The 13,910-nt window shown below is 36.0% G+C and overlaps 1 protein-coding gene across 1 annotated transcript in view; it reads left to right on the top strand.

The window, feature by feature from the left end:
- Positions 1–13,488, top strand: part of LOC108703692 (FERM and PDZ domain-containing protein 1-like) — a 92,244-nt gene extending 78,756 nt beyond the window's left edge. The window contains 7 exon segments of the mRNA XM_018239861.2: positions 2,458–2,584; positions 4,657–4,752; positions 6,988–7,170; positions 7,533–7,677; positions 9,030–9,977; positions 11,202–12,781; positions 12,784–13,488. Coding sequence (XP_018095350.2) covers positions 2,458–2,584; positions 4,657–4,752; positions 6,988–7,170; positions 7,533–7,677; positions 9,030–9,977; positions 11,202–12,781; positions 12,784–13,221 — 3,517 coding nt within the window. The 3' untranslated portion in view covers positions 13,222–13,488.
- The last annotated feature ends 422 nt before the right edge of the window (positions 13,489–13,910 follow it).

Here is a 13,910-nt window from a genome sequence, read left to right as displayed (position 1 = left end):
CTCAGTTTGCAAAGGGCTGTCCTTTTCAAAATTTTCAGAAGAGTGTTTTTTAAATTCACAATTCACAGAACTATAGTGACATAGCATTGGGCAATCATGTAATTTAATTTTAATAAAGCATTCCAAAGATTAAATCTTTCATATTTTAATGATGCCCTAGTGAGGAGTCACTATATGGGAAGAGGCATTTCCCACATAGTGGTTTGATGTAAATATCCAGGTGCCTTGGAATTACACTGTAAATGGAATAAAATATTTTCTAATTTAAAAAACAGACTGCTGAGTACTCAACTGTGATATTTTTTATATTATGCCATATACTTACAGTATGATCAAGTTTCAAAAACTTGATTGATAAAGTAACAATATACATATTTAGAAATAGACATGAGTTAAGTTGACATCACATCTGATGATAGACATATAGGGGCAAATATACTAAAGGATGAAGTGGCAAAAAATCACCAGCGTGACATAATTTGGGTACTTTGCCGATTTACTAACGGTTGCTGGCGAAGGAGATAGATTCTTGCGGTTCTTCGCTCCCTAACGCCTGGCGAATTTGTGCTCTGGTGAATGGATGTAACTACACAAATTCACTAAGATGCGGATTTTACTGAACGTTACCTCTTGCACCAGACTTGCCTTCGCCACCTCGGACCAGGCAAGGTGCAATAGAGTAGATAGGAGTTCCTAAAAAAATTGTTGAAAATTTTTCTCAAAAAAACGCTAGCATCTTTTCCTTTTTCAGGGTGATAGGCTGAAAAAGAGTGTACATTTTTTTTGGGGTAACGGGCTTCCCCCCTACATTTCCTAACATATGGCACATAAACTATACATTCATGGGCTCATGTGTAGGGCAATATATATATCGCCCTATATTGATATATATATGCAAATTAAGCAACACTAGTGCAACTTCACTTCAATTAGCGCAGTAACGCTAGTGCAACTTTGGCAGTGTTCGGCGCCCTGGATGCAACTTCGGATTTTAGTGAATTAGCGTTGTCCTGGTGAATCTACGCCTGGCGAAATGTTGCACTGTGAGCGAAGCCGTCGCTAGCGAATTTTTGGAGGTTAGTGAATTTGACCCATAGTGTATATATTGATGTAAATAGATCATGGATTGTTCCATTCTGTTCCATCTCTATGGGTAGAGTCTCTGGGTAAATCTAGAATTGTATTACGATACTGAAATAATTGCTTTTTTCTAACTGAAATTAATCTTGGCTGTAATGTGTATCCATGTATATATTTTTGTATGAAACAAATGAGAACTTCAGTGCAACTGTGAGTAACAGCTTTGTATGCAATTACATTAATAAATTGGATTTTCTGTGCAATGACTGTGGCAAATAGACTGATCAACCTCCCTCAGCTTGGATCTTCCTTCAGTGATTAATATAAATAATGTCTAGTTGTAAGATGACAGCCGTCCTGAGGAAAGTGTCTTTAGAAATCTAAAAAAGTCGTCTGGATGCAGAAATCAAATTCCTGCCAGGCAGCATCAGGGTGATATTGGCCATATTTATATATGGACATAAAGCTTCTCTTCTTGTTATGGCCACATGATAGGGTATTACATTTCTGTATGTATAATCCAACACACTACCCTCACCATCAGATATATATATGAGTAAGGGGACTGTGAGATCACGCCACATGTGCATTATGGGGGCAAACATAAATATTAAGGGGCAGATGTAAGAAGGGTCGAATTTCGAGGGTTAATTAACCCTCGATATTCGACTATGAACTAAAATCGTTCGACTTCGAATATCGAAGTCGAACGATTTAGCGCAAATCCTGCGATCGAACGATCGAAGGATTATTCCTTCGATCGAACGATTAAATCCTTTGAATCGAACGATTCGAAGGATTTTAATACAACGATCGAAGGAATATCCTTCGATCAAAAAATCACAGGCAAGCCTATGGGGACCTTCCCCATAGGCTAACATTGACTTCGGTAGCTTTTAGCTGCCGAAGTAGGGGGTCGAAGTTTTTCTTAAAGAGACCGTACTTCGACTATCGAATGGTCGAATAGTCGAACGATTTTTAGTTCGAATCATTCGAGTCGAAGTAGTAGTCGAAGGTCGAAGTAGCCCATTCGATGGTCGAAGTAGCCCAAAAAACACTTCGAAATTCGAAGTTTTTTTAATTCGAATCCTTCACTCGAGCTTTGTAAATGTGCCCCTAAGTATCTTGGGGTCCGGAGAAGTCAATTTATTCACCTTATTATTAGTAACATATGATGCAGATCATGTACTTCATTGGAATCGGTATAACAGACATAATATCAAAGGCTATTGTAATACTAAACTCTATGGTTAGTATAGATATGGGTATATATAATTTATAAGAAAGTAGGGAGGGGTGTGTGTATGGATGCTGGGTTTTCATTTGGAATGGTTGAACTTGAGGGACTTTGTCTTAACTATGATATTTTGTCCACAGGAAGGACTGGGGAATAGACAACTTCTTATCTCCAACTCTACTCCGCAGCATTAAAGGAAAAGACATAAAAAAAGCCATTAGTTTTCATATGAAGAGAAACCAGTGCATTCTTGAGCCAAGACAAAAAGTATGTTTTGTTTTTTACAGGAAATATGTTTTTAGCAACAGGGTTAGAAGTAAAATAAAAAAAAAACTTTTTCAGACTGGTCCAAACGTATACTGCACAAGTATAAGGGATTTAATTAAATAATAGTCAGGATATTTTGCAAATTCTCGTTCTGTGCCTGTACAGGCTTATTTATCATGCTGTGGAGAAAAACATTACCGTGATGTTGTCTGTAGCAACCAGTCAGCAATTAGATTTCAACCCTCAACTACAAATTAGAAAACAAAAGTTTTCTCTGATGTTTTACACAGCATGATAAATAGGCCCCTAAGATATTTCTAACATAGGTTTACAGAGCCTGTAACTATCTTTCAGCAGGTTAGTCAAGGGGCAGGATGCTTGTCTAATACCACTCACTGATCTTCATCTTCAGGTCTTTCATAGTGTAGTTTTCAAATGCATGCGTTATTCATGAAAACCCATATATCACTTAACCTTGAGTAAATAAAAAGACATGGATTTTGGTATTGTTTTGCAATATTAAGCACTCATAGACTACTAAGTACTTAGTTTTTTTTCATAGAAAAGTCCGTTTGACAAGTGAATCATTCTGCTGATGTCATTTATTTAGACATAAAAGTATTAAGGATATTATGTCCTAATCCATTTTGCTTCCTGATAAAGTTTATAAAGTAATTATTTAATGTGATTACTGTGTCTGCTCCTATAAACTGAATCTGTTACAGCTAGGGGATCCATTATCTGAAAACCCATTATCCAGAAATCTTCGATTGACAAAGCGTCTATCTCCCATAGACTCCATTGTATCCAAATAATCCTTTTCCTCTATAATAATAAAACCATACCTTGTACTTGATCAAAACTATTATATAATTAATCCTTATTGGAAACAAAACCAGCTTATTGGGTTTAATTAACTTTACATGATTTTCTAGTAGACTTAAGGTATGAAGATCTAAATTACGGAAAGGAAAATCCGAAAGAGATCTGAAACCCCAGGTCCCGAGCATTCTGGATAACAGGTCCCATACCTGTATTTGAAATCTAATTTAGCATAAAATCTAAGTTGGTAAACATGTAGGGGCACATTTACTTAGCTCGAGTGAAGGATTCGAATATAAAAAACTTCGAATTTCGAAGTATTTTTTTGGGTACTTCCACCATCAGATAGGCTACTATGACCTTAGACTACGACTTTGATTCAAACTAAAAATCGACTTCGACTACAGTCGTTTAAACCTACTGAGGTACAATGTTAGCCTATGGGGACCTTCCCCATCACTTTCCTAAGGTTTTTTTGATCGAAGAAAAATCGTTCGATCGATTGATACAAATCCTTCGAATAGTTCGGTTCGAAGGATTTCATCCTTTCGATCAAACGATTTTTACTTTGATCGATCAAACAAAGTATTTGCTCAAAATCATTCGAATTCGATATTCGAAGGATTTAACTTCGAGGGTGGGATTCGAGGGTTAATTAACCCTCGATATTTGACCCTTAGTAAATGTGCCCCGTAAAGATTACCTGCAAGGTTTTCCTTTGATAAGTTCTCTAGCAGTTCTGGAAATTTGTCCTATGTACAACAAGCTGTGTGGCATTTAATAATAAACAACATAGTACATAATTATTGTAAAATAGGTAATAATAGTACATAATATTTGTCCCTTAATAGGGATATGTTTTTTTTCACTATTATGTTATAATGTAAATTGAAATCTACAACTATTAAAAGGTCCTAAAGTAATTTGCTATAAACAAAAACCATATCAACACCCAAAGTGCATTTCAGCATTTTTCACTAGGTATGCACCAAATCCATTTTTTTTTGCAAATTAAGATTTGATCCCATCAATGGATTTGTGGCATCTAAAATGCCGACCACCACATTCTATGTCATTTGTGCTGATTTTCCTACCACCCAATATATGAGTGGTTCCATGAACTTAACTGTAGCCATGTGTCTTTATGTGGGCATGAAACTCCTCCTCTATTCAATAATTTGCCCATTATTCCCCATACTGTATATAGTGCAGTCCAGTTTATAGTATTAATGCCATCTTTTTTTTTATAGCAACCAGTATCTGCCTCACAAGTTAGGCTAAACTATTTAAGGATACTTGGAGATCTAAAGACGTATGGAGGAAAAATATTCTATGCAACTTTAATGGTAAGTGTTTGATGAAGTAGGGTAAAGCAGGGGTGCTACATGTCTGCGCCAATGAGGTGAGATGAAAAAATCACCTCAGGCAGCAGCAGCACCGAACAGCTTACCAGGGGCAGCAAAAAACGAAGGGGTATATTTATCAAGGGTCAAATTTTGAATTGAAAAAGCTTCAAAATTCAAAAAGACCAACCAAAATTTTTTTTTGGTTGAATAGGTCCATTTTCGATCAAATAGGTCCGATCAAATTCAATTCAAAGTTTTCCCCCCAAAAAATTGAAGTTTTATATGGCGAATGGTCGAAGTCGAATTTTCAAAGAGACAGTACATGATAAATTTCAATATTCGAATTTTAGAATTTTTTTCAAATTCAAATCGAATTTGGACTGTTCCCTAGTCGAAGTACACAAAAAATAGCTTGAAATTCAAATTTTTTTCATTTGACAATTCACCTCGACCTATGATAAATCTGCCCCTTAGAGTCAAAATTTTCAACTGGAAATTCGAAAAATTTCTAATATAAAAGGGGCAATTGCACTTTCTGCGATGCACTCTCAGGCGGCTCCTGCATTAGCAACAGCACTGGGGAAAAAGCTTAATGAACTTATCTTCCAAATTAATATTTATACCATAATTTTACTTTCTGCATATACTGCAGTAAATCCCAAAAGATTGGAAATGACACAGACACTATTTGTCAAAAAGGCAAGAAATGTATCTTGTAAGGTAACAATTAGACAGACACCAAATATATAATTTTTGAATTTGCCTGAATGCTAAATCATCTGCAAAAGGTTTGGCCAAAATTTACACTAAATTTGAACTGTAACTTGTGTATTAAATTATGTTAAATATATAACAAAATGTTTTATATTTTCACTTATTATGTATTATTTTATTGAAAAGAGAACAAAGTACACAAATGACCATCCATCAAAATAATTATTATTATTTAGCTGTTTCACAGTTATTTAAGTTTTTATTAAAGGGGAACTAAAGTCTAAAATAGAATACTTTGTTTTCAAAGTTGGCCGCAGGGGGCTGTCATCTTGTAACTTTGTTAAAAATCTTTGCAAGACCAAGATTAAGCACATGCTCAGTGTGGTCTGGGCTTCAGTTGTTAAGCTTAGGGTCATAAATTATCAAACAGCACATGACAAATAATATCTGTCATAGAAGCCAATACAGCATGACTGATTAATGATAAGGAAATTGCAGACTGCACTGCACTGTCACCGACTGCTCTACAGATAAATAAAAAAAAGCTGCTCAAGTTCTGGGAAGTAAGGTGGGGGACCGTCTGAAGTTTCCTATCCACAGCAGTCAGAGCAAGTAAATGAAGGGGGAATTTCACTGCACAAAGTCAGATTTATTATAAAAATGGTACACATTTTTTAATTAAAAATATATTGGATATAGATTTCTTTTTCATTAAAGAAAGTAAAAATTGGATTTAATTGTTTTGCCTTTACTTCCCCTTTAACCACCAGCTCCACTTGCTGGTCAGTTACTGAAAGTGCTTCAGACACTAAACAGAAAAGTCTTCTGATGTTGCTCTGCTCAGGAAAGAGATGTGAAAGTGCATTTGCGGCTTCTGATCTCTTTTCTGAGCAAAGCAAAATCAGAACACTTGTCTATTTTCCTTCTGAATGTGTTATTAAGGTATTAAAATTGTTTAGAAAAGCACCCTGGGCATGTTTATATCACATTTCTTTAATGTTAACATATTCTTTTAAAGTTTACAGATTATCCTTAGTAATACTATTAAGCTTCTCCATTACCACGTAGCTCAGTCATATATCAATAATCAGTTGTCCAGAGTTTTAAGGGTTTGGATTTGGCTGAACCTAAACCAAAACCTGGATTTGGTGAATCCCTAGTAAGAGATGGATTTACTTGTGGCTTAGAGAATAATGCTGATAGAGCTAGGTCTGTACTGAGCAGCCCAGCTTTTAAAATAACAATGAATGGTACAATGGCTTGCTACCTATTCTTTCCCCTGAACACATATTTAAGAGAAAATGTGTAACTAATGTGTTTAAAACATTACTAAATTGAAATATCTGGCTCCATAGCGGTAACATGTACCAGTCCCTGGATTAACATACTAACATACATATTCCCATTTCCAGGAAAGTATTAAATCAGTATTGATATTGATCATATTAACAGGAAGATATATTTATTTAAATGTTTCACCATTGCAATAACCACCTGTATTCCTTGTTTATTTTCTGGAAGCTGCAGGACAGAGAATCTTATGTCACCCTACTTGTGGGAGCCAAGTATGGCATCAGTCAGATAATTAACAACAAACTAAACATCATGACATGCTTAGCAGAATTTTCCAACATTAGCAGAATTGAGTTAAATGCTGAGTCAGAGAAAGTGAGCATGGTAAAAGTCTACCTGCAGGATGTCAAGGTAATAATTATATATAAAGTAATAGAAATATTTTATTTGACGACTTAATTGGAATTCCATGAGCTGGCACACACAAACTGACTAATTTTACAATGTGTGGATCACTTGACCAACTACTTGTAGACAATTTGTAGACAACATAACAAATCAGCATTTTAACAGTACAAGTAAATATTTTCTGCCTTTATAGAACACAAACTATTGGAAATACTGTATATGCTCTGTTTCTTTTTGGCTCCATTGCATTGATAATTTTATAAGTATGGTCCCACTATTTAAAATATACCTCCTAAGGCTAACTGATATTGCAACATTAATTGACCAGATTGCTCTAGTGATTAACAAATGTCTTTATTTTGTAGCCACTTAATTTGCTCCTAGAATCAAACAATGCCAAGGATATTGCTTGTCTAATTTATGGATATTGCAAGTTGTTTGTAGATTCCTGTACTACCATATTTCGATGGCCTGGAAGCAGCCAGTTGCATCAAATGTCTGCAGAAGAAGGTAATATAAAGGTGTAGCATTTATTTCATATGCTTTAGGCCATAGGAAGAAACAAGGGGAACTTGAAGCATGTCTGGGAACCCCCAAGACCACTACAGTGGTCAACAGTTGTTTGGATTTTTGTTGTACAGGTATAGGATCTGTTATACGGAAACCCATTATCCAGGAAGCTCGAAATTACAGAATGGCCATCTCCCATTGACTCCATTTTATCCAAATAATCCAAATTTTTAAAAACGATTTGCTTTTTCTCTGTAATCATAAAATAGCACCTTGTACATAACTCAAACTAAGATATAATTAATCCTTATTGGAAGCATAAGCAGCCTGTTTGAGTTTATTTAATGTTTACATGATTTTCTAGTAGACAATGTATGAAGATCTAAATTATGGAAAGATCCATTATCTGGAAAGCCACAGGTCCTGAGCATTTTGGATAACAGGTCCCATACCTGGTGATCCCATACCTGGTGATCCCATACCAGATGACCGATAAATGCTACCTTATAAATGAATATTAAACATACTGTACTTAAACTGTGAGGCTTTTATTATATAAAACCATTTTTTTCACCATTTATTACATAAACCTATTTTTTGTTATTTTTTTTTGTTCAAAAATAACTACAGTGAGACAATTACAGTAAACAATATCGATTGTTAATGGTCATGTGCCACTGATTTACTCAGCTTTGCCCACTACAGAAATGATGCTTATGTGCAAGCAGGGGTGAAATCAATAAAATCAACATAATGTACAGTAATAAAAACCTCAAAATAATGGCCACAAAATCAATACACCCCACAGAGTGAAAGTTTGAAGTTTTAATTAATAGCAATGTAAAAACTTAAATTTGCATCATTCCAAGTCTCATAGGTTTGACTTTATAAATTATACCTAATCCTTTTCTGCATTAGGTCCTACACATTCCTGCACACTGTTTAAAAAACAGTAATTCATTAAAGGCATTAGGTTCAGGGTTAGAGTAGGGGTAGCCATTTATCTAAGACACAAATATTTTGAGAAGGAAAGGGGCATGGTTATAAAAGCTCATCAATAATCCTGTCTCTCATCATCCTTCCTGTATCAGGTGATCATCACTGGCTTTTCTTAACAGGGTGCAATATTGTGGTTGCCCAAAGATTGCCAAACTTGTTTTGGGTGCTAAAGTCCCTTGGCCTGTCTATTAAGCTAAAATTATTATAAGGAGTTCTTCTGTAAAATTTTTACCTTGCATTTTATAAAAATATTTTTATAGTAACGCATATTTGTCAATTAGCTTATTGGGATTTTAGGATGCCATTTTGTTATTATTACATTATTTAGGTTTATTTGTTTATTTGAATTAAAGGTTATGAATCAAGAGTTTGCAGTGACTCTGAAGAATCTTCAGATTTTGATTCCTCTCTAGAACTGTCATCTGATCTCCACATTCTGAAATACCATGGTATAAAACCACTACATGAAGAAGAGGAGGATGTGGAGGAAGATGAGGTAGAAAGAGAAAATGTTAAAGAATATAAAGACATTCTGAAATACCATGGTATAAAACCACTACATGAAGAAGAGGAGGATGTGGAGGAAGATGAAGAAGAAAGAGAAAATGTTAAAGAATATAAAGAAATTGATAGTTGTGAAGTTGGAGAAAGAGGGTGTTGTGATGGGGGAAATAATGACACAAACAGTATTTCTGAAGCTTCTGACTCTGCTAACACAGAAAGTCAAGGATACAAAATTAGCTGGTCAAGTGATTCACTTGATGCTCTGGAGGAAGATGATCTAGAAACATGTTCTTCAAGCCGTCCAGATTTTTTACAGTTTTTCACGCCCAATTTTAAAGATATGGCCATAGACAATAATGGTGTTTTTAATGGATGTCCAGAACTAAAAGTTAGTGGTGATGGAAGAATAGAATCTGATCCACTGGTTTGTTTTCTGCAGTTGTCAAACTGCAGGGAAATTTCTGATTTACCAAGAGGCACAGAATACCAAGAAGACAATGAACTACAAGGCATTTCTGTTGGATGTCAACTAATAGAAAACAGGTCAATGGAATATTACAGCTTATGCTCTAATGTATCACCAGCTAGCAGTGTGGACAAATATATTTCCAGTAGTCCAGAGAGTAATTCTGTGAGAAATCAAACATCAGACGCAAAGGGACTCATGTATATTCATGGCCTAAGCAATGAGGTAGAAATTCTTATGTTAGATCCACCACCTGGCTTTGGTGACAGTAGATCAGAAGAAGAGTTTTTTGATGTCACAGATCGATTTACTCTACCAAAAACATATCCAGGTATGAGGATATAGTATATACATATTTTATGTGCATACACATTTTTCTGTAAATGGCTACTTTAAATCTTTAAACCAGGTAATATATCAATTACATTGTTGGTGCACTGGTCTTCAAACATTTAATGAAGTCAATGGGATGCAGTATAAAGGAAAAGAAAGCTTTAGAAAGACCAGGGTTTTAAATATGCATGTGTCTCTTATTACAGTCTGTAAATCACAGGTGCATCTTCTAGGACATTGAGCCTCAGCACTCAGCATGGAATTGCTGTAGGGTATATACATTTTATAAATTTTAAATTCTTAATGGCCTTTAGACTGAACTATATGAAGTATCTAGCAAAAACACACTTGTGCAAAATCTCATCACTACAGACTTTCAGGACAAGCCTTCCTTTGGAGGCTTCTGCCCTGGAGGTTAATTAGACCACAGTTTGGAAACTTCTGCTGCACATTTTAGCAAGCTCTTTATGTACAATCTGTGTTGCCAAGGCAAACAAATATTTAAACAGCAAATCGTAATATGGCACTATTTAGTACATATAAAAAAATACTTTGCAGTATTTAAAAATATACTACACCTTCCAAGGCAGCTCTTACATACATAGTCACCATTGACTATATATTGAAAATAAATCTATATGTATGCAGACATAAAAGAACATGTATTCAAACTCAACCTGCTAAGTGCAAAAATAGGCTGAAATCTGCCATTTTTTGCACTTTCCAAGCTGCATTTTAGCATTGACTCTGCTCTCTGTGCAGCCTGCTTTAGGCTGTGCTTAATTCTAAAGGGGTGGATGGGGGGAGGCATATAGACATCCTCCCATCCCACCACTTTCCTTGCGTGTCATTCTGAGGCGCAAGGTAGGAGCAGCAGGACACACAGCCTGCATTGGGGCCCCGTCCTTACTGAGTGCCTTAAGGCAGGCAACTTAGTGCTTTTGCATTTCCGCTCTACAGGATCATAAATGACCCCTAAAAATAGGTGATAAATGTGCCTGAAAATGTTACCAAAGCCCTGTCTTATTATTGGTTATTAATTCTATCAGATCAAGAAACAACAAGACAGGTTTTGACTTATAAGTATAAAACCCTTATTGCTAAAATGTTTATTTTCAATAGTCATTAACAAAGCTGAAACATGAAATAAGAGTGTTATATTTGCTCATTATATTTTTTTTCTCATGTTGTGTCTAATAGTTATTGTTCTTTACCCATCTAGGTTTAAAATCCAATTTTGAAGACACGAAATTCTCATATCCAGACAATGTAGTATTAAAAGACTCAAAGGCAACAGAAAAACTCCAGAAAAAGCAGCCATTTTCAAAAAAGGCTGACAAAGTTTTAAGAAAGAGGCGATCTTTCTTACAGACTGACTATACTTCTCAGGTCACATTTCCTTTATCACCTTCCAGCTCACTGGAAACTATGGATCATGTATGTTGTTATGAAAAAGGGTCTCACATGTCTCACTCTCCAACTGTTTCCTCTTTAAAGGATACTGAAGGGGAACCTGCTTTACTAGAAACAAAACCACTTGCCCAGCATAAATCAACAGCAAAAACAAAAAGTAGAACACATTCTCCAAAGTTAATGGAAATGGAGCCTGACACCATGGAAATTAAATCTGTGACTGATTCAGTTGTATCTTGCATTTCTGCTTTTCGTTATAGATATGATGAAAACATGCAAGACAGAAAACAGTCAGAAAAAATCTATCTACTTGATAGTTGTAATGGAGAGCATTCCCCTAAAGAGAACACAGCTGAACACAATGATCGGACTAGTCCTCCCCAAATATCCCTGCAGATGGACAATATAAACATCAATGGCCAAATTGATCTTTGCTTGGAAAAGTTTAATTTTGACACTAGCAGTTCAACAGACTTTTTAAATAAAGGTAATGTAGAAGACTTTGAGTCAGAAATTACAACTACATTTAAAAATATATTTCAAGACAGAGACCAACAAGAAAGCCAGGATGAATGTTGTAGTTCAGAACCTTATATAGTTCCTTTGGGCAGACAGTCATTGTACATTGCTAGATTGGAACATGAACCAGTCTCCCCTATACTCACTGAGCAAAAATTTGAAATGAATGGACTAAAATTACACAAAAACAATATGGTTAATGATGGAAATGATTTTCAGGCAAGTAATACTGAAACACAAAACGACCTCCAAGCCGCCAATGTATTATCTGATTTATTGAACAGACATAATTCAGCTTTTTGTCAAGTAGGTTCCTTGTATGGTAGAGAATCATCACCAACATTCACTGAAGCACCTACTATGGGAAATAAGGACACACCTGGTAATTGTGCAGTTCTGTTGTTGCCAACCTGTACATCACCAGGAAAGCAGAATTCTCTCAAATTGTGTTATGTTGAGGAAGAGGGGCAGCATGGGAATGTTGGTGCAACAGACTTAAGACACAATGACAATTTAATAAGTTACGATTCATCCTTTGTAGAAAAGGGGTGTCATGAACTGAAACATTTAGAGAAAAGGCCAGTGGTTTCTAAAGTTGCTAACTGCAGCTGCCAGTTGTCTTATACGAGTTGTTTTCGTGGTGGAGAGACTGAGACAGATGATGAAACTATTGGTAATGGGGTAACTGTGTCAGCGTCACCAAGGACGAGACCTCCTGCATCATGTAATGTACGGTGTGTTGAAGGGGACAGCACTAGTAACAACACTGTCTGTTCAGAACAAAGTGAAATATTTAACCATTTAAAAGACAGAGCATATGATGCTCAGACTGGTTTTGACAAATTACAAGACAGTGTGTTGGACCTTCAACAAAGAAAACCAAAGAAAACCAAAACAATACAAGGGTGCATTCATTAGATAATTGCTTGGCCATTTTTACAGAACAAAAGTCATCTCTTTGCAGTGTCTCTCAGAATCTTGTATCTAGCTCTCAGAAGGTTCTAAGATTGGACCAGCCATCAGAAGAAAAGTACAAAGACATGACAGAAACTTTTTTCAGCCTTCTTCAGATAACAGAAATGTGCTTACAATTTTCAAGATGCAATCAATGCAACAAAAGGCAAAATGATGTCCAGTCAAACCTTCGGGATCTTATATGCACCCATCGTCAGTTTGTTCAGGCTGCCAAACAGGCTGTACAGTGCAATAGTCCAGACTTGCATTTGAAACTCTTGTCTCGGCAGTGCACGTCTCTTACTGCAGCTGTATTTTGTTTAACTGGGCAGTTTAGAACAGTAATATCTTCTTGAAATGAACATATATAGTTACATAGTTAAATCTGGTTGAAAAAAGACAAAGGCCATAAAGTTTAACCCCATATGAAACCCAGCATCCATATACACCCCTCCATACCCTCACATAAATGATATATACCCATATCTATACGAACTATAGAATTCAGTATCTCAACAGCCTTTGATATCATGTATGTCCAAGGATTCATCCAAGCCACTCTTAAAAGCATTAACAGAATCAGCCATCACAACATCACCCGGCAGTGCATTTCACAACCTCACTATCCTCACTGTGAAGAACAACCTACACTGCTACAAATGAAAGTTATTTTCCTCTAGTCTAAAGGAGTGGCCTCTGGTATGGTGATACTCTATCCTCACTGTGAAGAACAACCTACACTTCTACAAATGAAAGTTATTTTCCTCTAGTCTAAAGGAGTGGCCTCTGGTGTGGTGATACTCTTTATGGGTAAAAAGGTAACTTGCTATTTGTCTATAATGCCCTCGCAAGCGCCTTTTTTCCAGAGAAAACAACCCCATCCTTGACAGTCTACCCTCATAATTTAAATCTTCCATTCCTCTAACCAGTTTGGTTGTCCCCCTCTGCACTCTCTCCAGCTCATTTATATCCCTCTTAAGGACTGGAGGCCAAAACTGCACTGCATACTGCAAGTGAGGCCTTACCCGGACCTATAAAGATGCAT

The sequence above is a fragment of the Xenopus laevis genome, chromosome 1S, assembly GCF_017654675.1.
Source record: "Xenopus laevis strain J_2021 chromosome 1S, Xenopus_laevis_v10.1, whole genome shotgun sequence".
NCBI classification, from domain to species: Eukaryota; Metazoa; Chordata; class Amphibia; order Anura; family Pipidae; genus Xenopus; species Xenopus laevis.
This window is presented reverse-complemented; position numbering and strand designations above follow the sequence as displayed.